Raw genomic sequence first — 27,081 nt, 5'->3', positions numbered from 1 at the left:
GATGCCGTCGACAGTGCTTTTGTTGACTGCCTCTACTTGACCGTTCCCTTGCGGGTGCGCAACCGAAGAGAAGGTGTGTTCGATGTGCAATTCTTTGAACCATCGTTCAAGATCGTCTGCTGCGAAGTTCGTTCCAATGTCGGTGATGATTCTGAGGGGTAGGCCGAAACGGCATATGATTTGTTCCCATATGAATCGCTTGACGACCGTTGATGTGGTTGATGCAAGTGCCTTCGCTTCTACCCACTTGGTAAAATAGTCGACTGCGACTATAATGAATTTGACCGCCCCTGGCGCTTCTGGGAAAGGGCCTACCATGTCTATGCCCCATTGTTGAAAGGGCCATGCGGTTGTGATTGGTACTAGCTCATTTTTGGGGCGCATGTCTCTGGCACCCGCTGCATTTCCTCAATTCTTTCACGGCGTCTAAATGCATCCCGGGCCAGTAGTACCCGGCGTTCATCACTTTTGCCACCACCATTCGAGGTCCGGCATGTATACCACAAATTCCTTCGTGTACCTCTCTAATCAAATAGTTTGCGTACTCGGCATCAACGCATCTCAACAGTGGACCGAGGTATGACCTTCGGTACAATATTCCATCGGCCATCTGGTAGTGCTCGGCTTTGTACTGGATCTTTCGCGCCTCAGCTTTGTTCTCGGGAAGTATTCCTGACTGAAGGTACATGATTATCGGAGTCATCCAAGACGTTGTCCCTGTCTGGATGACGCTTACTTCTCTGAGTGGAACGGATGGGTTGCTCAAGACTTCTATGCGCACATCCTTTGCTAGGTGTTGAAAACTTGTCGATGCGAGTTTACTCAGCGCGTCCGCTGGCTTGTTCTCGCTTCTGTTTATGTGATGCACCTTGTAGGAGTAGAAGGTTTGTAGCAACGTGTTTGCTTGGCCGAGATAGAGTGCCATTACATCCCCCTTGGCTTCGTATTGGCCGTTGATTTGTCCTGCGACGAGCATGGAGTCTACATGCGCTTCGATGTGTTTGACTCCCATTTTTATTGCCAATCTTAAGCCAGCGAGGAAAGCTTCATATTCGGCTTCATTGTTCGTACTCTTGAAGTCTAGACGTATTGCGTACGTGAACTCATGTTTGTCGGAGCTTACCAGCCTTAGCCCTGCACCTGCTCCGTCTTCGTTAGACGCGTCGTCTGTGTATAACAACCATGGTTCTTCTACTTGCTTTTTCTCAGCTTTTTCCATTGCTTTACATTCTCGATCCTTGTCATCTGGAACTTCTGTCATGAAGTCTGCCAAGACTTGGCCTTTGATTGATGGTCGTGGTCTGAAAACCACATTGAGACCTCCCAGCTCAATTGCCCATTTAGCTAGTCTTCCTGAGATTTCTGGCCTTGCGAGGATGTTGCCAATGTTGTAATTTGTTAACACATGTATAACGTGGTTGGCAAAGTACCTGCGCAGCCGTCTTGAAGCATGGATCAGTGCGAGGACTAGTTTCTCCATGATGGCGTACCGAGTTTCTGGGTCGGTCAAGGTTCGTGACACATAGTAGACTGGTGTTTGGATACCTTGACGATCGACAAGTAATACTGCTCCAACTGCCCTATCAGAAGCTGATAGGTATAGTACCAAGGGTTCTCCTTTGTTTGGTGCAGTTAATGTTGGCAGCTTGATGAGACAATCCTTCATCTCGCGGAATGCACTCTCTGCTTCCGGAGTCCATTAAAACTGGCTCTTTTTCATACAATTGCGCAATGTTTTGATGAACGGAAAGGACTTTGCGGCGTGATTAGCTAGGAAACAATTGAGCGCGGCTAAACGTCCTGCTAATTTTTGCATTTCTTTGATGTTTGATTGGGAAGGCATCCTTTCAATTGCTTGGACTTTTTCTGGATTCACCTTGAAACCATCTTTTGTGACAATGAAGCCTAAGAACTTCCCTTCTTCCATACCGAATGAGCATTTTGTTGGGTTCAATTTAATACTTACGCTGCGCAGCGTGTTGAAAGTCTTTTGGATGTTTGCCAGCATCATGCTTTCTTCTTTGCTCATAATCACCAGGTTATCCATATACACTTCTATGTATTTGCCGATGGCATCGCTGAACGTTTCGTTCATCAATCTTTGGTAAGTCGCGCCCGCATTCTTTAGGCCGAAGGGCATCTTGGTGTAACAGTACAGCCCTGTCGGCGTGCGGAAGGCGGTTTTGTCTTCGTCTTGGACAGCCATTTGGACCTGGTGATACCCCTTGTAGCAATCGAGGAAGCATTTCCACCTGAATGTTGCTAGAGAATCGATTTTTTCGTCTATGTCTGGTAAGGCGTAGTAGTCGCGCGGACATGCCTTGTTTAGATCTTTGTAGTCGACGCACATTCTCCAGCTGCCATTTGGTTTCTTTACCATCACTGGGCTTGCCACCCATGTTTGGTATCTGACTTCTCGAATGATGCCCGCATTCAGCAACTCCAATACTTGCTCTTTCATGGCGTCGTGCTTTATATCGCCCAAGTGGCGTTTGGCGTGTGCCACTGGCTTTGCTTCGTCTGAGACGTTTAAATGGTGTTCTGCAATGTGCCGTGGAACACCAACCATATCAGCTGGTGTCCAGGCAAATACGTCCATGTTTTCGTGCAACAACTTCTTGAGCGTCGCGCGTGTTAAATCGGACATGACAGGTCCTAGGGTAACTGTTTGTTCTGGGTATGCGCTGTTCAATACCCATTTTTCTGCCTCTGCGCGCGGTGCTGGTTTACTTGCCTTTGCAGGCCTGACCTCATCCGTTGTTAAGACCTCTTTGCTCGCGTATATCAGTGCAATGCCTGTTTCTGTTGGGAATCCGACAGCTGAATGTGGTGCAGAGCAGGGGCGGATGTACATCAGTGTAAGGGGTGGCGTCCGCTACGGCTTGGCATTCCGGCGGTAGTGTAAAATTCGTGTAAATTTTGGAAAAAATTGACCTTTTTTCGATTTTGTTATCGCTTATTTATAAAACGTTACCGCTTGGCGCGAATCCTAGATCCGCCACTGGTGCAGAGCATATCATACTGAAGTCTCCTTGGGATTCTCTTCCTAGGAGGATGTCATGTCTTGAGTGTGCTGGTAACACCATGAATGTGACCTCTTCTGTTCTTGAATTTCTTCCATCTGAAAGTAACACCGGGAATGATATCTGTCCCAGGGGAAAGATGGCTTCGTTGCAGAAACCAGTTAGTGGGTAATCAACTGGTTCCAAGCGCGCCTTGTCCTCCTGATCAAATTGATTGAAGCATTGTTCGTTTATGATATCCGCGGTGCTCCCCGGATCGATGAAGATGTAGTCTGTCTGGTAGTGGCCAATCACACCTGGAATGACTATTGGTCGCTTTTCCCTCGGGCCCCCTCTAACAACTGGAAAAAAGACTTGCTTCTCGCGCCATGAATCGTCTTGTGTGCGCTTGTTGTTGTTTTTTCTTGGTCTCTGTGGATCTCCCTGAACCATGTGGGTTTCTAACTTCCTGAGTTTTTTGTTATCTGGCCCTTCTTCTCGTCTTTGAATTTGGCGATACTCGCGCTTTCCGCCTTTTACCAAGTGAGTGAGTTTTCCATCTCTCATGGCCCTTTCGATTTCTTGCTTTAAACTGAAATAGTCGTCGGTTAGGTGGCCCGTATCCTTGTGAAATTCACAGAAAAGATTGGGATCTTGACCCCTCTTGTTGCGCATCTGTAGGGGTGGTTTGAACTGGTGATTTTCGGTAGCCAAGATTTCAGAAGGGGTTTTTGTCAGTGGTGTCCACTGTTTTTCCCTATTTTCTCTTTTCACTTCCTTTCGGTGAGCTATTTGGTTGATTGTGTGCCGCGGGTCATCTCTCGGTGGGCTTCTTTCTCTATGTCCGGAAGTCTTCCATGGCTGACTTCTGCCCTTTCTGCCATGCCGGTCATTGGAGTTATGCACGCGTTGACGGTGGTTGTCTCCGGTCAACTGTCTATCGGTCTGCGCAATGGTTTTTGCTGCCTCTATGAAGGTTTCCCAATCTTTGGGTCCTCCATCTCGTCCTTTGATTCTTTTGATTAAATCGTCGCACTTGACTGCCCTCATAAAATGTGTGCGCATCATCTTTTCGCCCACGTCTCCGATTTCTAAACACTCTTTGTTATATCTTGTGATAAAGTCTTCCACACTTTCGTGATCTTTCCACCATATATTCAAACAGTCACCAGGGTCTCTGGTTTGTCTTCGCTGTTGAGAGAAGTGTGCAAGGAACTTCTCTCGGAAATCGATCCACGACTTGATTTTTCCTGCTGGCATGCTGTCGAACCATATGCGCGCTGCGCCGACGAATGTTTGAGCGAATAGGTGGCACCAAGTTGGCAAGTTCCATCCACCTGTTGCCCCTGCGCCATTGAAAACTTGGAGGTGATCATCTGGGTCTGTCAACCCGTTGTATTTACTCACGTCGTGCGGTAATTTCGTTTTGTCAATGGCGGCGCAAGCGATTTCTCTGATGAATTTTGAATTTTCAGCCATGTCATCTGGACGATAGCTCAAGGTGTAGTCATGTTCTGCTTTTGGGTTATACCCCGCGCGCTTGGACGGCTTGTATGCTTCATGCTCTGGATGGAGTCTGCTGAACACTGTGCTCTCCCCTTTGTATGTTGGGTCGTCTTCTTCTTCATCCCATTCTGTATTCATGTTGTGCGCGCCCAAACGAGCTTGGATCGGCCTCCTTTGCAAGTTAGAGTGTTGTACAAAATTGCTTTCTGTTTCGCCATAAGTGCCGCGCGTGTCATGCGCGCTCGCTCGTCTGACATTTTGCACCGGTCCTTTCTCCGGACGTAGGTTCCACGCGTTAGTCTGCTGAGTTGTATGCGTACTCAGAGACCTTGGTTGTGGGGTCACAAATGTTGACTGGTTAGATTGTGCTTGGAGCAAAGCTTGTTGTGCGCTGAGCTGCGTATAAACGAGGTTTATGGACGCCATCTGTTCGGCATACCAGGAAGCCAGAGTTTTTCCTTCGGGTAGCCCTAAAAGTGCAGAAAAATTGAGTTGTGCTTGTTCCGATGAAGCTGAGGGGCCGGCTCCATGGCTTGGTGTCTGCATTGGTGGAGGTGTTTGGTGTAACACCCCCGGTGGGGTTTGGAAGGCGGCTCCGTTCGTGGTTTGAGTGATGATCCTGGTTGGGGCTTGGAAGGTGAGTCCAGTTGTGGTTTGGCTAACAACCCTGGATGCACTTCCAAAGATACCAGGAAAATCATTGTTTATCTGTCCCTCTTGGATGGTTTCGTTCCTTTGACCCCTTTGGACGTGTGCTGTGTCCGAAACGAGTTCAACGGAAGAGACTTCTCCATCGACTGGGTGTGAGGGATTTTGTTCAGCCATTTCTGACGAGTGTTTTTCAAAAAGAAAAGAGATGAGGTTGGTTTTGCAAAAAGCGGATGGCGCCAATGATAAAACACCGATTAACACCAGGGTTAACAGATGGTGTTATTTCTTCTGTGGGTTCAACCTCTTTCCTTACTCGTGATAATAGCTCGAATCCTGCAAAACAGTAACACCGTTAGCCTCGTTAAGAGGGGGAGATGGGGGTTTTCCCTCTTAACCAGGCTCCGGCGTGAGAATAAGTACTGTTCTGAGAGAATAAAACAGTGTGTGTATAGAGTGAGTATAGAGTGTAAAGATCCTTAACCTGAATGATGGAGGTTCCTATTTATAGCCGGAGGGTGAAGAAGGGAGGAGCAGCTGTGCCAGCTGTGGGTACGCGCCAGCTGTCCGACCAAGGGGAATATCCTCTTGGTATGCTCTGTTACAGCTGGTGTAGTGGTACACGTGGCGCGCTTACATTTGTCCATGCTGGAAACCTTGTACTGGTGTTGTCAGCTCTGCCCCCTGATTTGTCGCAGGCCTATGTGGCGCTCTGCGAGTGATGACATGTGTTGTCCTTTTTGTCTGGTAGAGCATCTTTGGTGCCACCTGCAGATCTTCCAGAAATTTCTAGAAGCTTCTGGATTGCTTTGCTGATGTGGCCGCCAAGTATGCTCAGAAAGTGGTATGGTCCCTGCCATGTAGGCAGGGAATTGGGACCATACCTCTTCACAAACTGAATTGGTCTGTTTTATACAAGTGTGTTGAAAATGCCATGTCTGGTTTTCACCGATTTTCACAGCCTTTTGAATTTGCAGGTACGGGTTGGGTTGGGTTGGGTTGGGTTGGAGATGTGACGACATGCACGTCGTAGGCTCAAACGGGGAGCGAATGGAAGTTTTGGGGCAAGCTGAACCAAAAAGGTGGCAACTGAAGTTTCTGAAACAATTCGACTAAATCGAATGACGCTGTCAGTTCCTGCTTAAGTTGTGGAAAATATGCATTAAATCTGAGATGAAATCTATGTTTGGAGTTTGAAATAATAGATTAGCAGTTCCAAGTGTTACGAGAAGCTGCTTCTATGTGAGGGGAAATTAATACAAGCAGTTTTGATTGTAGCAGGTCTTATTAAGAGGGTGTTATGAAAACCTGTGTTTAAAATGATCATATGGTAACAAATATTTGTGATCAATGTTTGGTATAAAATTGGGAGTAGATTGGATAGCTATTAAAAAGGTTAATCCACTTGAATTCCATTTTCGCGTTTATGAAATTTTACTACGTAGTGTTTATTTTATGGAATGTAATGTAGTTGGAATTGGATTTTAAAGAATTCATTTGAAATAAAAATCACATAACGTGTTTGGTTTGTATAAATATCAGCCAACAACATAAAGATATTGAATATACATTTCAAATCTAACCATAGTTCATTTCATTACGTGAAACAAAGATAATTCATTTCATTACGTGAAATAAACTCTACTCTGTTGTTTCATGTGTTATAAAGCCCCTACACTGAAATTGATGATAGGCCCAAAAAATTAGAAAAATTCTTAGTATGTTCATAGGCCAAAAAAATAGAAAATTCTTAATATGTTCTAGTTGTTTTCCTTCTTTAATAGTTTTTTGTCCTATGGTTAATTTGTTGCTTCAAGTCCCAAATGAATATTAATTCTTATGATTAGACCGTATACAAAATTAAACGTTGGAAAAATTTCGGCATCTCTTTACTTTTATGTTCTCTACCTAAAACTTTTTCTATGAGAATTATTCTTTTCGAAAAAAAATGTCACGTTTCCGTTCGTTTATTCTTGTTTTTTTTTTTTTTTTCATTTATCATTTTTAGTTTTAAAATGTCTACGTCTCCATTCGTTTATATTTTTTTTGTTAAGAATCAACCCGCTGATAATATCATGTTAACTAAAAACTAAAACTATTATTTTGCTTGACAAGATGTCTTGAACCACTCTTTTTGATTCAGCATCCAGCGCCCTTGTAGCGTCATTTAGTAGTAGTATCTTGGGACTCTTGACTATATTACATGACTCTTGTTTTAAAACCAACTACTTGCGCCTTGGTGAAATACCAGAGCATCTTTGATTCATATCCAAGTAGTTGGAAAGTCGAATTGTTCCTATTTTATGCATGCTTAGTTTCTTTGCTAGGACTGCATTTTGTTTATGTTAACCAAATTTGTGACCGACCAACTGTGTCGGATCTACAGTCGATGTACCGATCGACCGTAGGGCTTGCATTCCAACTTTTTCGAGATCACAGAGATAACATAATTGCACTATGCATATTCCACTGAAAATTAGCAGATTAACCAATTTGTGCCACTATATGGAAGACCCATAACAAAACTAAGTTTCCTGTATCTGTTTGTTGGCCTTTTAATGTTTGTTAATTTTTCCACGTAACTACTGGAATACATGTAATCTTGGTTTTGTTTGGTTTCAAAATGAACAGGTCAATAGTAAGATGATCCTCAGTTTATACGCATACGCATTGCTTGTTGACGATACTTCTCCAAATCAGCATCCAGATCATCAGCTGATAATTTTTCTGGATGCTTTCGACTTCCACTTTGACCCCTTTCAGATTCACGATGCACATCACGTGCTTGCCCTCTTCCAACAATTCTGTCATATATAGGAAGTGTGTTTCAGAATGAATAGGTCAATAGTAAGATGATTCTCAGTACATACGCAGTGCTTGCAGACAATACCTCTCCAAATCAGCATCCAGATCAGCAGCTGATACTTTTTCAGGACGGCTTCGACCTCCACCATGACCCCTTTCAGATCCACGATAATGCACATTACCACCAAGTGCTTGCCCTCTTCCAACAATTCTGTTATATATTGGAAGTGATTAATTCAATGAATGTCTCTAGTTAACGCACAGGTGAAAAAACAGAAAGAAAAGAAGAGTGTAAATGCACTAGATATTCATGTTACGCTTGGAATAACATTTTTGTTGGATGGGATTCATACCTTTGAGAAAGATTGATGGGATCAGTTCCCAAAATACCCTTTTGCATCGGTGGAATGGGAACAGGGGTAACGATGTTTACTCCAACCAATTCAAGTCTCATAGGTTTGCCATCCAGCTGTAGATTGTTATATTTCTTCATCGCTGCCACTGCATCTGACTGCCGCATATACACCACCTCCGCAGTTCCCTGGGAGAAAAAACTATTTAGATTGAAAACAGGATGAATAAGTCAAAAGTCACCGGGTTTTCACCTAAATAAGTTTTAGGTCACTAGTCAGATTACCATTGTCGCAACACAGTTTATAACTTTATATAATCATATAAATAGCATAAAAAATTTATATATATAAAGAAAAACAAGTGTTTAGTACCAAGATTAACCACCAAGAAACTAATATACCTTTGATCTTCCACCTCTATCATAATGAATTGCATAGCGTTTCAACTCACCGACGTCTGAAAACAACACCTGCAGATGGGCCACATGAGTATGATGCTAAAAAGAAAACACCAAATTAAATTTTACAAGGATATAAGAGACTGTTAACATTACTTTAAGAGTTTAAGTAATTAATAGATTTAACTGGGTTCAAATTCAAGCCTCTAAAACATACAAAGTGAGCATTCACATTGGAATCCTCATCCTCATCCATATAATTTAACTAAATAAACACATTTATCACTATAGTTTGTTCACCTTCTATAAACCCCCTACATCCAATTCCTCGTATCTATCTCAATTCAGTTAAATGATACTTCTTTATTATATTTTATCTTCCCTCCACTCACAAAAAATATATGGAATAGATATAAAAAGTGAGTAGTAATTCCATTCCATGTATATAGGGAATCACTGATCAATCCATACATCTATTCTCTATTAAAAGAAGTCGGATGGAGTGCAAAATTTGATGAAAACGAAAAATCTTAAAGCTTTCCTTAAATTTCAAGGGAATTTATGCCGATAAGATTATCTCATACTTCACTTTTTTATAAGCCAACTAGCCAAGAGAAAGTCTCAGTTCAAAGATCAATTAATTATATATCCATTTTGGAACATGTTTATGCCGATAAGATTCTCATTTATTTCATCAGACACGTATAGACACAGCAACTAGTAACAACCATAGCACAATTCCTAAATTCAAGTATTCTGTCTTGTAACCAACAGATAGTCAATACTCTCATTTACAATCCCTCAAGCTACAACAGTCATTTTCAAAATCCAAATCAATACAAAGTTACAAACCCTAACTAACAAGCTTAAACACCATTCCAAACCTATACTAACTAACTATCAAACACCAAACCAAAACATCATTTCATCAACCACAATCGAAATAACTGTAAAATATTCACCTTGATATCCTCATTAGTAACCTCATAGTCCAAATTCGAGATGTAAAGCCTTGTGCCTGCTTCAGAACTGGACTCACCTCCAACCAACACATTTTGCACATGAAAAGCCTGCAATCAGAACCGTTACCTAACTAATAACAATAATAACCGCATCAACATTTACACTCGTACATATATTAGATATATATACACACACACAGTAAGTAACAAAATACACGAATAAACCCTAAATCATCACCTGCGGAACAAAGTAGGGTTTCATACGAGTAAGAACTCGGTTGTCAACTCGTCTGGTAGGTCCGGGAGCTGGTTCTGGTTCGGGACCACGGCTCCGGCCGAGACCGCGGCTGCGGTCGGGGCCACCGCCTCGGAAAGTGGTGTTAGTGTAAGATCCTGATGATTTCTTGTTGTTCTTGATGATGTCATCGAGTGTCATGTCGAGTCGTTCGGCCATTTTGGGCAATGAAGTGGTGAATTCTAAGATGTTATGGTTAGGGTTTATGTGGAGAAGATGAAGTTTGGGGGGAATTTGGAAAGGGTTTGGGTTTTAACTTTTTAAGACAGCTGTGTGTGACTTGACGTTTTGACGTGAGGTGTACGCTTTATAAAAAGAATAATAAGACCCTGCGGTATGGGATTCGTCTCCCCCTCCCCCTCGTCGTCCCCCGTCTTGGATCGTCCCACACCGCCCTCGGCGGTCCGTCGCGTCGGTCACGTCCTCTCCCGGACGATGAAGACGAGCCAAAGTGGTGGCCCCCTCTTACTTGTTTTGTCTCTTCTTGCATGCTTATTTTGATTGGCTGTTTTAATTTTGATGGGCCCCTCTTGGTTAGTCATGGCTTCCCCTTCACACCCTTGGGTAGTCCTCAATGGGATGATCCTCCACCTTCGCTTAGTTGGCGACTACGTGGCGGATGGTCCCTTTGAGGACTATCCTCACCATACCTCATGGTCTAATGGTAATTTTTTCTTTGAAAGTCCAACCAAATTTTTATTCGTCGGGTCAACCAAATCAGTTAACCAGAAAGTTCACCGTTACATACACCAATAATTTACACTCATACAGTCATACACCAAGACAGAACAAGTTAAAATCGCTCCGGTTGTCCCATGACAAACATTTCAGTTTTACCCTACTTTTTAACCACATATAACCATACATCTTCACTTCCTCCTTCATTTTGTTGACGTTTGGATGTTTACCGTTAAAGACCGCATCATTTTGATTCCTCCATATAACCCAAATGGCTGCTTGCGTTACCAAAGAGACCGTTTTTTTTTTTCCATCGCTTCGAACCCCTATTTCTTTTGTGAATATTTGCCAAATCTTTCAATTCCAAAATAAAAACGGGGTGAATCCTACACTGATACATTGTTGCAATTTAATAAAGCAAATCCTAATCAATTACATGTAATGAATCAGATGTTGTTAGAAATATTTTGAAAGGGCCTCTCAAGGAATCATTTGAGCACTGTTAATATATATATTGTTACAATTTGATCAAGCAAACCCTAAATCGATTACACGTAATGAATCAGATGTAATTATAAAAATTTTTGATATGTTTTTGCTAATGCGATATTGATATGCTTTTTCTAATGCAGTTAATATTATACTAATTGTGGTATATATTTTTTTAGATTTATTGTGCCAAACATACATAAGCAACTCCATAACTTTATATTCGTTTTATATTTAAATTCGTATACAGTTTGATCCATCAACCTAACTACTAGGACGACATGGTTAACGCCCCAACTTAATAAAAGCTATTAAATCCCTATGACACTACAATAGTTAAATAATATCATAACAACAACAACCATACCCAGTAAATCTCACAAATAGCAAAGCTATTTATAGGGTCTGGGGAGGGTGGGATGTAGACAGATCTTGCCTCTATCCCTATGGATAAAGAGGCTGCTTCCAGAAGAGACCCTCGGATCCAAAACGGACAACAAACCAACAAATCAAGTCAAAGAATATAGAAAAATAGAATATAGAAAAAAGAAGTCACCTATACCAAGAGAGAGATTCGAGCGACACAGTATAATATACATCATGTATAATAGCATACAACATCATTCAGGCATATACACAAGAAGTCAATCACCGGTAAAGTCATTTAGAGAATAAGAAAAACATATGACCCTAAAATACACCTAGGACCTTACTGCAAAATCCTCTAGAAGTCCTTAACCTTAATCCTACGCCTCCACGAAGTCCTATTTTGGGCCATGCCCTCAGAAAGATGCAACTCTAGTAAATCATGCCTAATCTGCTTTTCCCATGTCAGTTTGGGTCTGCCTCTTCCTCTCCTCCCCTCCACAGTAAGGGTTTCCACTACTCTAACTGGTGCTGTCGTTTGCCTTCGCTTCACATGCCCAAACCATCTCAATCTCCCCTCCCTAATCTTATCCGTTATACTAGCCACACCTAAATAATATCATAAAAATTGGCTAAAAGCTTAGCTTTCAACTCCATCTCTCTATGTTCTTGACTTCTTTCGAATAGTAAAATATGCAGATAGGAAAATCGAAGAACGATCTTGTTATTCTTTTAAAAGTTATTCACCACAAAGGGTCCATAGCTCAGTGGTAGAGCATTTGACTGCAGATCAAGAGGTCACCGGTTCGAACCCGGTTGGGCCCTTTTTCAACTTTGTTTTATCTTATTCGATGTTATTATCATTTCTGAATCAGTATTAAAAAAAAAAAAAAAAAAAAAAAAGAAGCAACTCACGTAAGTTATTAAATAACAATATAATGTATGTTTTATTATTATTGTTTTTAATAAAAAAAATTAATGTGTGAAGTAAGAAAAGCGGAAAAAATAAATTTTGACTCAGATTTGTTATACTAATTTTCTATATCAAATGGGAGTTGCATCATGGGCTTATTTCATAAGTTGCAAAAACCGAAAATAAATAAGGTATGCCTTACATGTATATTCACTTGTAATAATTTGTTAGCGCTAGCGAAATATACTATATCCATCTAGATCTATGCCTGAATATTACATCTATTTTTGGAACAAAATGACACATTTGAGTATTGGCACTTCAAATCACTGGATTTGCATTTACCAATGACCGCTCGCCAAGAGAATTTCAGATCTCAACTGTCATGGATCCGGATCACCTCTCACCCGCCCTGTATCAGTCTCTAACTTCAACAAAGGCTGCACAAGCACGGCGTCGTTCTTCATTTCTCGTTTTCTGATTCCGAAAAAGGAGGACAGAGTTCTTGAAGTTACTTAGATCGGTCTGCCTTAAACAGACAGAATCAAGCCCTAAACGTTCAACAAACTTAGATCTCGTTTTTCACTAACCCAACTACAACCCGGAGTTTTATTGACTCCTGATTCGATCATCTTCAACCTCAAGCTTCTTGCATCAGCCCATCGGCCCGATTGCGCATAAATACTCGATAAAACCACATAATGAGCTTGATTTCTCGGCTCTAATCTCACAAGATTATCTAATGCTAACTCTGCTAACTTCACATTACCATGCATTTGACACGCACCCAATAAACTACCCCAAACTCCACCATCAGGTTCCATTTGCATCGACTCAATTAACCGCAACGTTTCATCAAACAAACCCGCTCTTCCTAGCATATCCACCATGCAAGCGTAGTGTTCCAACTTTGGCTCGATATTGTGTTTTTCTTTCATTAAGTTAAACACACGCTTGCCCTCTTTAACCAAACCCGCATGTCTACAAGCAGATAACAAGCTTAAGAATGACACAGGATCGATTTCCACAAGATTATCTTGCATACGTGAAAAGAAACCAAAGGCGCAATCCACACTCCCGTTTAACGCGTATCCAGCCAGCATTACATTCCAAGAAACAGTATCTTTATTGTTAATTTCATTAAAAACCGCCTCTGATAAATCAACACGCCCACATTTTGAATACATATCGACTAGACCGTTCAAAATAATGGTATGGGAATGAAAACCCGTACGGAATATGGAACCGTGCAGAGATGTACCTTCTTTTACGGCTGCTAAATAAGCCACTGCAGGAAGTGTGTTCACGAATGTGACTAAACTCGGTCGAAAACCTTCGGATTTCATTCGGTGAAACGTAGAAATGGATTCTTGAGCACACCCGTTTCGCGTATACGCTCCAATCATTACATTCCAAAGTACTTGATCTTGACTTTTGGTCAAACCAAACAATCGTTCAGCAGAGGAAAGGCTTCGGCTTTTGGAATACATGTCGATAAGAGCGTTATTCACATGACAATCTGATTCAAACCCGTGTTTCGTAACTAACGCGTGAACGCTGGCTCCGAGGTTAAGATCGGCTAAGTGAGCCAACGCTGAAACCACACCGACAACGGTCCCAGGGTCGGGGCGAACTTCGGTCAACCGTAATCTACAAAACATCTTCATTGCAAGATTAGCCTCGCCAATTTGAGCATACCGATTAATTAACGCATTCCATGCGACCACCTCTTTGTGAAACATTCTGTCGAAAACAATCATCGCTGATGCGAAATCATCGAATTTAGCATACATGGATACTAGCGAAGTTTCTATAGAAATATCGGAGACCATATCGTGTTTAATGGAATAACCATGCACACTCTTTCCTAGTTTCGTGACGCACAACTCTGCACACGCTGGAAGAACGCCAACTAGCGTTATGATACTCGGTTTAAAACCAGCGTACTGCATATCACTAAATAGAGAAATTGCTTCTTCGTGATAACCGGATTGTGCAAATGCTGCAATAACCGCAGACCAAGCCACCATATCTTTTCCAGATAGATTGTGAAATAATCGTTGAGCTTTTTCTAACTCACCGCACTTTGCATACATTGTTATAAGTGGAGTCGATACACGAATGTCGGAATCGAATTTGTTTTTCTTGACACATTCATGAATCATTTTTCCTTTTACTAAATCTTTTGTTTCACCAGCTGCAGATAAAGCGCTCACAACCGATACAATATTAACATTTAGGTTATTGTTTTTCATCTGATCAAATAATTCCAGGACTTCGTAATGACAACCGTTAAGTGCGAATCCTGCCATTAGTGTACCCCATGAAACGTCGTCTGGTTCGTGCATTGACTCAAATATACGGTAAGCAATATCCATTCTTTTGCACTTGGAGTACACATCGATTAATCCGTTCAAAACCGTGTTTGGGAAATTTCGTCTAGTTACATACCCATGCACACACTTGCATAATCTAACACTTGATAACTTATGGATAGCCGGAAACAAATTTAGCAAGCTGACACTATTCGGCTCGACTCCACCACGCAGCTGCATACTACGAAAAAGCTCAATCGCCTGATCAAAGTCCAAACTCTGCGATAACCCAGCAACCATCGCATTCCACACAACCACATCTCTCTCAGGCATTTTATCAAACACCTGGCGTGCGTGAACCAAATGCCCACATTTACAGTACAAATCAACAAGTCCAGTCCCAATAAAAACATCAGATTCCAACCCTCTTTTAGCAATCTGTTCATGAAGCAAGACACCCTCCTCAATATCCAAAAGCATAGTACAAGCTTTGAGTACAAATGTGTAAGTATACTTGTCCGGTTGTACGGTAAAAGAATCATTGGTTATCATTTTATTGTACATAATTATTGCTTCTTGATGTTGTTTTGATCTTATGTGAGCTTTAATCATCGAATTCCACAACATAATACTTGGGTTTGGTGTGGCATTGAATACTAATCGAGCAAGATTGATTTTTTTGAACAAAGAGTATGATTCTATGAGGTGGGTGTTGATGAAAGTGTCTTGTGTGAAGCCTGAGGTTATTAATTGGGTGTGGGTTTGAAGAAGATGTGTTAGGGTTTTACAGGTTGAGATGAGGTTGATTAGATGGTGACGACTGTTTGAAGGATAGTTGTTGAATGCCCTGGAAAAGAAATAAAGTGCATGATGATGATGATGATGATTCAACATTTGGAAGAGATGCGTCCGATTCATGCTTGTGATTAACAAACTGAAGTGTTTTTGTACATTTACTAGTAGAATGACCTGCGACACGCCACTGTCGCCACATGACAACAGTAAGGACTAGGGGTGGTTCACTAGTGATAGAATTTATCACTCACAAGCATCAATCAAGTTTCGCCATGTCATTGACCATTTTTCCATCACTCACAACCATTTTTAGTGGGGGTGGTCATCACTCACCACCACACCCAACAATTTTCCCCCAACCAACAAATACCCTCACAAAAATAAACCATAACGCGTTGAATACATCACGAAAATCGGTTTCCGTGGAAGATTAACGCGTTGAAGATAGGACCGGCGGTGGGTTATAACGCGTCGAACTTGTTTCCGTGATATTATCACGGGAGTGCCCCGGGTCCTCTAATATATAAAGAAAATAAACCAGAAATTTAAAAAAATTTATATATAAGCCAATGGCCAAGTGCCACTGGTCATCATCTTTTCGTTGTAGCTGTATAAAGGTTTCTTTAGAGCTTTTGAGCTTTTTATGCTTAGATTAAGGAGTTGTTCCGTAGCGTCTTAATGATTATATTAAAATGCTATCTTTGAACCGCTCAACATTAAGTGCATTTGTTTCATTAGAAAAATATCTCTTAATGGTTTAGGTTGCCACCTGATGGTTCAGCTCTAAAGATATTCTAAATGAAAAACAATACCACTTTACCCTTTTTCCCCACTCACATTTCAGGCTAGCTATCCCTCAAACCTAGCAGATACATCGTCACCTCCCTTACCATCAGAATCGACACCCGCCTCCTTCCTCCGACCGCCGGTTTCACTTCCCCTAACAACGACATGTGAAGACTCAAGAACGTGTAACCCAAATGCTAGCAGGGATATGTCTTAGAAAATCGACTGGAACCTACAAAGGTGGACAAGAAACAATATCGTTAGCCTCGTTACAGGGAGGGAAACCTCTTTGTGACCTAGCTCGGGTGTGAGAATAAGTACCAGTTAAGTACAATAGAGTCAGTGAGAGAGTATGCGAGAGTTTAGAGTGAGAAAAGTATAGATTACCTTTTTTTGGAATGTGTTTTGTATTTATACTTTTAAAGTAGCTGACGTGTCAAAAATGGTACTGGTCGGACCAATCGTTTTCAGTCAGTTATTGGTGTAGGCCCCAAGTTAGTAATGGACGGCCGGGTCAGAGAGGTGAGGTCGGACCAAGTGTCGGAGGACTTGGTCTGGAGGTGAACGTCCGAACGATGGACCTAATCCGTATGCATAGGTTCAGTTTGGCAACTTGGACATTGCCTCATCAAGTCCCTCTAGTCTATGGCGTTGGAACCAACGTTATGAACTAAGTGTTCGACTCCAGGATTTGTGGGGTTGGACATTGCCTCATCAAGTCCCTCTAGTCTATGGCGTTGGAACCATCATTGCCTCATCAAGTCCCCCTATAGGATGTGACGTTTCGCATACGTCATCCGATGACGTGTCGTTGGCTGACTGGCTCGTTTAAGACGGTGATAGTTGTCTTCCTCTATCTTTCCAAGTATTATAAAAAACAAATCTTAGCACGGTGAGCCTTTATCACTTTTACTTTTTACTTTCTTGCGTTTTATCTTCTCGTTTCTAGGTCCGAAGAATAGTTATCATCGGAAGTGCCCTTCACTTTTTTCGGTTCAAGTTTATATTCTTTTCCCTCTAATATGGCAAACAAAAGCAATTTAGGAGTTATAACCTGCTTACTATGGAGAAATTTGAGGAAGTTTTAGAGATGTATCGAATCCTTAGGGATCTCAATCTTGTGTTGCCCAAGTCGGATGAACCAATTTATCCCTTTAGGACTGGGAAATTTCTTTGTACACCAAAGTTTTGAATACTGTAATTATCGGATTCCGTTTACCATCTTCTTAACGAGGGTCCTTACTTTTCATAAAGTCCATATATCGCAAGTGAACCTTTTTGGATGATTCGGATGGTCATGAATATAAGTATGAATACCTAAACAACAATCTAATATGCTAAGTAACCAAGTGAGTGTTAACCAAGACGAGTGCTTCCAATATTGTATCAATGGAGACTTTGTGTGGTTTCATCACATTCCTAGCTTGAAGATTACTTAGAGTCTAGTATGAGGAGGCATATGAGCCTCATGTTTTCTAATAAACCTTAACACAAGTCCCTCAATATAGAGATTAGTTGGTGACTTGGTTTTGTGTCAAAAAGTTTCAAGAAAACAAGGTAAAGTAAGAACAAGTTTAAAAAGTTAAACAAAATCCTCACTTGGACCTCAAAAATGGTGACATACCAACTTAGTTTACCTTGGTAAACATGTGGGAATGCTCCTAGAGGTTATCCAAGCAAGAGTTAGCCTTCTTAAATCCACCCAAAAGTCATTGATTTCATCAAACAATGTGGTCTGGCTGGGCCAAACTAGGATAAGAAACATTGTATGTATCCCCCCTTAAAATCTTGATAATAGCCTAACAACCAAATATAGGAGGGGTTTCCAAGGACTTAGTTTGTTAAAGTCAGTCAGATTTAAATCAAACAAGTCCAAATCTCTAGCAATAGGCTAGTAGCCAACGCTAATTATCTGAATAAATTATTATTGGGTAGTGTTGAAATTGTTAGCCTCAGTTTTGCTCATAATTGGATGTTGTGACAGTTGTGTGATCCAACAAAATGTTAATAAGGATCGGTAACTCTTATAGTTGATGATTTCTGAAAATTACACGACTATACAAGTACCAACATCTCTGTTGTGCTAAAATCGATAGAAATGATTCAAAAAGGGCGCTAGCACTAGCAGATTAATAGTTTCTGGGTATAAAATAATCTAGGCTGTTGATCTGAGGACTTGATATCGGAACCAAACAAAGGCCTTTATCTCGTAAGCTGGCTTCTTCCTCCTTGTTATCCTGTTTAAGACGCGGGATTAGTCTTTTGCACTAATTCAAGCTGAAACCTGATAACGTAACAAACATATTTGACCTGTGATTGGAGTGATACATCGTTGATCCTTGAAATCTGCGTATTCTGTATCAACTTCTGTTCACCGTATAAAACTCTTAGTCTTACTGGAATCAATAATCTGTAACGGTCTTGTCTAGAGGTGGCAAAATGGGTAAATCGGGTAAAGGTTCAGGTCAAAGATATGAAACGAGTGATCATCGGTTCAAGACTTTACGTTGGACGATCGTCTACCCATTTAACTACTTTTTCTTATTTTATTTTACTATTTAGAGATAAAATATAGCCCTTTCAGAAAATGAATGTACCTTAATCTGTTCATGAAGGAGATTGATAGAGATATGAGCTTCTTGAAGCACGGAAGCCGTGTCCGTCTGCAGTTATTGTTCAAAACTCGGTTATTTATCGGTCAAAACTCGATTATTTATCCCAGTTTTGACTTCGTTTCATGATAACACGACCCGCAAAATAGAATGAAAAACGAAAGGAAACAGACGAAGAAAATAGAACCATTTTGGTAAAGAACCACCTTGCCGTAAGGAGAGACAAGCTTTTGAAGGGCCGTAATTTTGTCCGCTAGCTTCTGGCTTCTTCTCACAGGCACCTGTTCCACATATCAACTAACTTGATCGGTTAACTGCTAAAAACCTTTTGAACCATAAAGCCGAAAAGCCTCATTAGTCATTAGTTCATTACCCTTTCTCTTATACATCCCATTTCTTGCATTCTGTCCGCGTGTGCGAGTTTCTTGTTCACAACATTTTGAGCACAAACATTTGAATTCAAACGTTTCTTAGGATTCTCGGGTACCTGGAAACTCTAATGCATCAACAAAAATGCCATTCATGTTCATAAACATAAGACCGAATTACCATAATAAATTAAACATACCTGTTGATATCTCCAATCAGAAACTTCCATTCTCGGAGGAAACGGTCTTTTCTGTAAAATAGGACTATGATTATCGTTTACGCCTGTAGATTGATAGTCAATTATCAAAGGGCATTGAAGAGGAACACCGATGTCTCTATGATCAGGCTGCTGGTAGTAGTTGTACTCTTCTGGTTCGACTCGGAAGTTGTTGCTATAAAAAGTTCTATTAACATATGCAAATATACTTCATAAGTAACCACACAACAATGACCCATGCTTAGAAGAACTATACATGTTTATAACTTCATATACTTACAATTTATCGGCTTCTATTACGTCTGCAAGTTCTTGAGGGAAGGTGGTGGAGGATGATGCTTGATTCATGTTTCCTGATGAACATTGATTTTCAGAAATTTCTGCCAAATATTTACAACCTTGATACATAATATATACATATATATATGTTATTTAAACTGAGCTCATGTATTAATAAATGCTGAAACTATACATACCAAAGTTATATAACTGAGATGAAAACAATGATAGGGTACTGTGACTCATTAGGCTACTGTAAACAACAGTGATGGTCTTGACCAATGGTAATTAGCCTGTAAAGGGAACATTTAACATTATCAAAGGTCTTAGAGACGACGACTACGACTACGACGACGTGATGTCAAGTTTTTATTAACTAATGAAAAATGATAATTATACATGTAACAGTGTATACCAGGCAGGAAATATGAGGGATGATGGATGATTTGGATGGAGATTGGGGAGTTGAATGGCCATTTAAGGATGTGTGTGGTAAGGGCGGCTGACCAGGTGAAGATATTAGTTTAATCAAGGTTGACTTGTTTAATTTAGTTGACTAATAAACTAACATGAAAACCGTCCTTGAGTTTATTTTACTCCAATTATTAATATTTTAGTTTTTAACAGGGACTTGTATAGATTAAGGGGACAAGTCAGCTGCATGGTGATGTTATCTGATGGTAGGTATTTTCAGTTTTTGTTTTTTAAACTGGCTGTTTCGTATATATGAATTTGTTCAAGGTTTGAAAAAGGAAAATGATCCATAAATTTTATAAATCCTTGATTGCATGAAAAAGAATAACTTACATGTTTTATCTTAAATTTAAAGATAAAAATGAATAAAAGACACTTGTTACTTATAAATATTTCCTACATTTTATACAAAAAAAAAAAAAAAAAACCTTTTTCGTTGTATATATTTTGTACCTTTACACATGTCACAGTTCCGTGAGGCCAATATACTTTCTCCCGCTTCTCTTATTTCACCCCTTTATATTCTAGCGCCTATATTTATAATACACAGGTTTCAAACCTAAGATGTGTGTGTTATATATTTATATGCACGTATGTATAATCTTACTCTGGTTTATTAGCTCTTTCTTTGGTGTGCGGTTTCGAATTGGCCTCTACTTGTTCGGCTTTGGTTAGGAGTAATATACCAGTGGGCTCGGACAGTCGTGTCTTATGTGAAGATGGTTCGGAGATTGTAGGATCATATCTTCATGGCTTGCCTAACAACGACGGTGGTGTGGCAATTCGTTAGCGCTTGGTGTATGTTACCTCCTATCTATGCGTTCTCTTTTAAAGATTTAATAGAATGTCATAAGGTCTTTTATATTGAAAAGGATAAGGAAAAAGTGGTACACGAGGTTATTATTGCGTGTTGGAGCATATGGAAAGCTAGTAATTTTCCAGTCAAAGGTGTAGAGTTGAAGACATTATTGGTATAATCAAGGCAGTGGGCTTTTTATGGTTTAAATATAGGTCTAAGTGTAACGATCTCTTTGGCGAGATTGGTGTTTGTACCCCATGTATATGTATGAGTTGTAGATAGTGTGGCCCCTCCATCCCCCTCTCATTTTTCCCTTTGGCCGGAGGGTATGGAGGGCGTGTATAGTGCCACAGGGGCTCCATCACCACACCCTGGTTTTTAAGAGGGGGGCGCCATCCCTTCTCCGCTACCATGGTAACGAGAAGAATGAGATGTTCAGGGGGGGCCCACTTGATTTAATCCAATGAAATCTTTTTTTTTTAATTTTGTTTAATATGAGGCTTTATACCATATCATGCAAGTTAAAGGAGGGCGTGATAAAGCCAACTGGCTGACGTGGATCCTACGTGGCGCTGACGTGTCCTGATAAAACCCCTAGGGGCTTCATCCCACACCCTCCAGCCTTAGTAGTGTAAAGAACTGAAAATTTTATACGTATTGTGCATGTTCCTTCAAAAAATTATGAAAACAATCATCAAGGTCCGCCACTAAGTGTGTTGTTGACTTATTGACCATGTTGTTTTGGTCAGGGGCGGTTTTGAATGAAAGTTTCCTTAAAACAGAAAAGAAAAATGCTTGCGCTTCACTTTCCAAATGTGAATATAAGTTTGATATGTTAAAAGTAACATTATTAAATTAAAAAATGCTAAAACGTTCTATTTGCAGCTGGCTAGTTGGTGAAAAGGATTGATTTGTCTATTTTGCATGGTGTTTTGCGGCTTGTCACTACCCAAGGTATGGATGTATTTGACCTCTTTGATTATTATAGTTGACCCCGTTGCTTAGATTCCATAATATAACATATTTTATTTTATTACGGATAATTTCAAATAACATATTGTATTTCACTTACAGTTATATAATATATAAAATTAAAATAATATTATAAATGTCCATTTAAATATGCAGTCCTTATTTTTTAACTGCAACTTTGAGAATCAATTTGAATTTGGTTGTGTTTATACAAACACGAACTTCACATCTCATAACTTATAACTTAAGTACTTAACTTAATTTTTTTAATTTTCAAACACAACTGTTCATAGTTTTGCTTGTTTGCTATGGATAAAAAATGTTAAAATAAAAGAAGTTTTTATATTTAAATAGTTTTTCTTATTAAGAGAAACGGATAACTGGTAATGTAAGATATTGTAAAGAGGGCTTGGTTTCAATACAAACCATATTTATCCTACAAACCGTAAGAACAGATCATGGCACTTAAAAAAACTTAAATTAAACAATATATACATAAAAGTAACACTTTTGAATTATATTAGCACATTAAAATTAATCAAGATAATTGATTTTAGCATATATGTGAAATGATATTGAAAACAATATGAAAATTCAAATAAAGAATTAATTGCTTGTTAGTATAATTATAAGGAATTCAAGATAATTGAGATCATTTAGGTTATCATTTAATTTACTATTTCTCTATAATTGTTGGATGACACATGACACATTTAAATGGTTTTTACAGTTTATATACAAATGTGGTTTGTATTTGATTCTACTCTATTGTAAAGATATATTATTTGTCAAACTTGATGTTCCTTCAAAACTTTATATTATTCGAATAAATTTATAAAAAAAAAAACAGCAAACAAATATAAAAGTATAAAACTAGCCAGCTTGACACGCGTAATCATGAAAACCGTTTAGACCCTAATTATATTATAAAAAAAACCATGCGATTTGAGTTATTCTTTGACTTTGACTGAATCGAACACCAAAGCTACTGGACTTAGTGTATGTTACAAACAGAAGTCCTATGAAAAAGTCAAAGCATGGTTAATGTCATGATAATTGCTACTTATTTTATAATTTATGTAATTAAATAAATAGAAAGAATTAAATAAATGGACAAATGGTCAACGAGATGACTTGTTTTACAGTGAAGGATTGGCTCAATTCTCATGCATGCAGGCCATAAGTGAGTGATTCCACCTACTTCCTGGTTTTATTTATGTTTTAAAAGAAGGTAAATAAACTACACTTTCTATTTCTAGTTAATTCTTTGCTAACATACTTTAATAATTATCGTTTAAGAACGTATAATTCAGTTTATAATTAAAGATGGTCTCATTACAAAGTATAACACTCTTAGATGTGTCACCCTAAGGGCGTGCCAAACACCGTGCTGAAGGAGCGTCAAGGGCTTGGGGTGAGTGGTATAACGGCCGTGAAAGGGGGAAGCATGGGGTATGTGTAGGGGTGTTCATCAGGTTTTGTTTTCGCATCGGATTGTTCAGGTTTTTTGCTAGGAAAAAGTGACCTGATAACCGACTCTTTTAAAGTTCGGGTTGATCGATTTTGTGTTATTTGGGTTTGGTTTATTCCAGGTCGGGTTGTTCAGTTTTTTCGGGTTTAGATGTAAAATGAATATAGATGTTTTTTTAAAAAAAATATTATCAGAATTCATATTACTACTCAAATAATATCATGAAAATTCAAACATCATAGCATTTGACATATATGATATTGTAATTATAATGTTCAAAAGTCCCAAAGCTTAAGGCTCATTCTATTCCCACATTCTTAAAGTCTTATTCCCACACCATTTTCACTCTATCGCTCTATATATATCTATGCATAGAGAGAGATATAGGTGACTGATGTGTGAATATTAACACCCAAACTTAATGTGCCAAATACTAGAGACTCCAAACCAAAACACATCTATAGAAAAGACAATAAATGTTCAGGGTTTTTTTCGGGTTTTATGTTTCGGTTTTTCGGGTCAGGCTGTTTGGGTTTTTTGCTGGGAAAAAGTGACCCGATAACCGACCTATTTTAAGTTTGGGTTGGTACTCGGATTCGAGTTTTCAGGTATTCTCTAATTCGGGTTTCGAATAGAAATGGACAACCCTACTATATGTGTGGATTTCTTTTGAAACCATTGAAAACCTTCCATTTTGAACGTGTGTATGGGGGGGGGGGGGATGAGCACACTACAAGCAGGTAGGCTTAACATGTAACGATATCTTTAAAAAGTATTATTATACCCTAATACAATTACTAACTTAGGGTGCGTTGCCTTTAAATGAACCATCGCAACACTTAATCTGGCACCGATTCATTTAAAATTCAAAGAACCGACATGGGGAAAGGTTATTTTATTTTATTTTATATTATATAATAATACAAATGCCAACTTAACGGTTCATTAACCAATGTCGTTACCATAACCGCTTCCGGCACCGGTTTCGGTCGCAACTCAAACATCCACCGTTTTCTTCCCCATCATTTTCTTCCCCTTTATCAACAATTTGATACCTCATTATTTAAGCAATATATATTAGTAATAGATCAAACAAAAATACACCAGAATAGAACCTGCCACCTTTTATTTTCAAACTCTTTCAAGTGTCGACACACCGGTATAGAACCGACACATACATTCAACTACCAACGTCACTTTACAGTTTGACAACCAAACCGACCGACGTATCTCCTCCGCACCCGTCCGGGTCGTTTGCACCGTTTCACACCCTATTTAACCATCATCATCACCGCAAAAATTACCGTCGTCAGTTTAATTGTATCGACATAACAAAATTTGAATCGTTACCATGATGCGGATGGTGGGTTGTTTTTTATTTACGGAGAGAGATTGGGGGGCTTGGGATTTTGGAGGGTTCTTGGTTATGTTTGGATTCATATTCTGTTCAATTGATAAAATCTGTTATGGTTATTATGTTTTTTGTATTTTCCTACTTGAAACACGATCACATCGTTTTTAATTCTTGATCATGCATTCCTCCATCCCCCAAGAATATATACTAGAATTTTCTATTCATATTATAACATTTCTGTTTTGCAATCTGATTTGGTTTAGATTATTTTTTCTTCAACATTTCATCCATCCCCAGAAATTCATCAACTACCATGTAACTTTATTTAATTTACAGAGGGCGGTAGGTGTTCTCGACGATGAAGACGTTCAATTTAGTTTATTTCTTCATCGTCTCTTGATTATGAAGATGATCAATTACAGAGGCCGGTTGGTGTTTTTGATGTAAAACGTTTTCTAAAGTTCGGTTGGAAGGGAAGGAATAGAAAGAGAGGGTTTAATTTTGAATTTTATTGTTTAATGTTATTATTCTATAAAATATCCATTTTTGTATTCGTATTCTTTTTTTTAACGGCAAATTTGGATCGCTGACGGACCACTGGAGTATAATCGTGTTACCAGTGGAACCACTCGATCATATTCATCTCCACTAGACATAATGCTTATACACTAATTCAGGAAAAACCGAATAATTATGAGAAAAATCCTCTTATGAGAACGAACCCAGGACCTATTGTCCCAAAGTTTTATTTTTTAATTGTTTTAAAATAACATGTTGTAATTACACAAAGCGTAAATGTATATAATCTAACATTCAACTTATTTCATGTTTAAAGTTGAAAATAAAAACAGTATATAATTGTCTATTTTTTCCATTCATCCAATTTTATTTTATTTTCCCAAAATCCATTGTAAGTGCTGTATGATTATATTTACATTACAATATAAATTTTCTTCAAAATACGTTGTAAGTACTAATGAACAACTAAATTAAATTGTAGGTTTTTCTTACAAATTTACTATTCAATTGTTTTTATGCAAATGCATGACGTTTTATTTTGTAGTGCACGTTATTTGAAGTAGGTTTATAATGGATATAACACAATACCTTAGAAGAAAACCGATCTTTATCGTAAGGTTCGTACATTGATTCTCACTGAAACATGCGATATGTTCTTAGCTATTAATATTTTTTGCTTTACATAAAAGGTTGGTGCCCCGTCGCAACGCGCGGGTGAGAACAACCTCGTTATTATACATTTACAAACGTGTCTTAATTAATGAAATTTTTAAGTATTTTAATAATCACTCTTAATTTCCAACGGAATCTCCATCTGTATGAATAAATTCATCAACTCAATTTTGAATTAAAGTTACTAAATCTATTTCAAATATAACTAAAATGCAGTATTTGTGAATGAGATCAAATACAAACACTTAGGGAATACGGTGTGGGAGTGGCAAACTCACCATCACCGATCGGCAACCCACGGCAAACCAATGCCAACCCTTTGCCGCGTGGGTGTTTGACGAAATGGGGGGGTAAATCGGTGATGGAACACCGATTCGGCAAAAGGGAGAAGGAGAGAGAGGGAGGGTATTGTGGGTGGGGTCCATTCCTATCTCAACCAATCACACCTTTTTCTTTTTTTTAAAAAAAATAGTTTACCACTTCACCAAGTGTTTAAACCATTGCCAACATTTTTCACCAAAGTTTAAACACTTTTGCCTAATTGACATGGCGCGCTCTCATTGGTCGGTTTTTTGGTTTGCCACTTTAAAGTGTTTAACCACTCCTTATACCCTTATGTTTATAAGAACCGTAAGAACCAACACATAATTGACAAGTGTCCCTTAATAAAAATTAGTTTAGGGGTAATTTAGACCTTTTCACCATATTTATTTATAACTAATTAAAAATAATTACTAAAACATCCCTAAATCCATGCAAGTTTAATTCAAATCAAAGTTTGAATTTTTTAACATATCCATGATCTAGTAACTCTCCATGATCGAACCAACCTGTAGGAACCACCACAAAAAATATAATCAGCACAACACTATATAATTAGCATAACATCTTTAATCGTTCTCCATTATCAGCACATCGTCCTCAATCGTTCTCCATTATCAGCACATCAGATGTGTTGATTACATCTACTTTTGGTGTTTGTTTGTATTATATTGTAATTAACACATAATCAGCACATTATTAGCACAATTA

At 39.1% G+C, this 27,081-nt stretch overlaps 4 protein-coding genes, 1 long non-coding RNA gene and 1 other non-coding gene across 6 annotated transcripts; 2 read left to right on the top strand and 4 right to left on the bottom strand.

Moving 5' to 3' along the window:
• Window positions 1–367: 367 nt before the first annotated feature.
• LOC110907772 lies at window positions 368–1,666 on the bottom strand. Its single transcript, XM_022152706.1, has one exon. It carries the CDS (start codon window positions 1,664–1,666, stop codon window positions 368–370), a length of 1,299 nt encoding a protein of 432 aa, XP_022008398.1.
• Window positions 1,667–7,598: 5,932 nt separating this feature from the next.
• LOC110904765 (THO complex subunit 4A) lies at window positions 7,599–10,263 on the bottom strand. The gene is made up of 6 exons (XM_022150616.2): window positions 9,913–10,263; window positions 9,675–9,782; window positions 8,716–8,784; window positions 8,315–8,502; window positions 8,047–8,172; window positions 7,599–7,960 (listed from the first exon to the last, which is right to left on the bottom strand). Exons 1-6 carry the CDS (start codon window positions 10,126–10,128, stop codon window positions 7,807–7,809), a joined length of 861 nt encoding a protein of 286 aa, XP_022006308.1. The 5' UTR covers window positions 10,129–10,263; the 3' UTR covers window positions 7,599–7,806.
• A 1,992-nt stretch (window positions 10,264–12,255) lies between these two features.
• TRNAC-GCA lies at window positions 12,256–12,327 on the top strand. Its single transcript has one exon. It is a non-coding gene; the product is annotated as a tRNA-Cys (tRNA).
• Window positions 12,328–12,598: 271 nt separating this feature from the next.
• LOC110904766 (pentatricopeptide repeat-containing protein At2g39620) lies at window positions 12,599–15,683 on the bottom strand. Its single transcript, XM_022150617.2, has one exon. It carries the CDS (start codon window positions 15,646–15,648, stop codon window positions 12,967–12,969), a length of 2,682 nt encoding a protein of 893 aa, XP_022006309.1. The 5' UTR covers window positions 15,649–15,683; the 3' UTR covers window positions 12,599–12,966.
• A 2,636-nt stretch (window positions 15,684–18,319) lies between these two features.
• On the bottom strand, window positions 18,320–19,857 carry LOC118486599. Its single transcript, XM_035983154.1, has 7 exons — window positions 19,790–19,857; window positions 19,492–19,696; window positions 19,297–19,410; window positions 19,130–19,204; window positions 18,909–18,974; window positions 18,622–18,678; window positions 18,320–18,548 (listed from the first exon to the last, which is right to left on the bottom strand). The coding sequence occupies exons 1-7, from the start codon at window positions 19,855–19,857 to the stop codon at window positions 18,441–18,443; spliced, it is 693 nt and encodes a 230-aa protein (XP_035839047.1). The 3' UTR covers window positions 18,320–18,440.
• Window positions 19,858–23,814: 3,957 nt separating this feature from the next.
• On the top strand, window positions 23,815–25,409 carry LOC110906227. The gene is made up of 2 exons (XR_002573761.1): window positions 23,815–24,112; window positions 25,195–25,409. It is a non-coding gene; the product is annotated as an uncharacterized LOC110906227 (long non-coding RNA).
• Window positions 25,410–27,081: the final 1,672 nt, after the last annotated feature.

The sequence above is a fragment of the Helianthus annuus genome, chromosome 14 (genome assembly GCF_002127325.2).
Source record: "Helianthus annuus cultivar XRQ/B chromosome 14, HanXRQr2.0-SUNRISE, whole genome shotgun sequence".
In the NCBI taxonomy this organism is placed as follows: Eukaryota; Viridiplantae; Streptophyta; class Magnoliopsida; order Asterales; family Asteraceae; genus Helianthus; species Helianthus annuus.
This window is presented reverse-complemented; position numbering and strand designations above follow the sequence as displayed.

What these genes read in the sequence shown, in the direction of transcription:
- LOC110907772 (XM_022152706.1), bottom strand. Translation starts at nt 1,666, where the DNA reads ATGAAGGATTGTCTCATCAAGCTGCCAACATTAACTGCACCAAACAAA.
- LOC110904765 (XM_022150616.2), bottom strand. Translation starts at nt 10,128, where the DNA reads ATGGCCGAACGACTCGACATGACACTCGATGACATCATCAAGAACAAC. An exon ending in AACCCTACTTTGTTCCGCAG is followed by an intron (nt 9,783 to 9,912) that starts GTGATGATTTAG and finishes TTCTGATTGCAG; the next exon opens with GCTTTTCATGTGCAAAATGT. An exon ending in ATAGAGGTGGAAGATCAAAG is followed by an intron (nt 8,503 to 8,715) that starts GTATATTAGTTT and finishes TTTTTCTCCCAG; the next exon opens with GGAACTGCGGAGGTGGTGTA.
- LOC110904766 (XM_022150617.2), bottom strand. Translation starts at nt 15,648, where the DNA reads ATGAATCGGACGCATCTCTTCCAAATGTTGAATCATCATCATCATCAT.
- LOC118486599 (XM_035983154.1), bottom strand. Translation starts at nt 19,857, where the DNA reads ATGAATCAAGCATCATCCTCCACCACCTTCCCTCAAGAACTTGCAGAC. An exon ending in TGGGATGTATAAGAGAAAGG is followed by an intron (nt 19,205 to 19,296) that starts GTAATGAACTAA and finishes TATGTGGAACAG; the next exon opens with GTGCCTGTGAGAAGAAGCCA. An exon ending in TTGTCTCTCCTTACGGCAAG is followed by an intron (nt 18,975 to 19,129) that starts GTGGTTCTTTAC and finishes CAATAACTGCAG; the next exon opens with ACGGACACGGCTTCCGTGCT.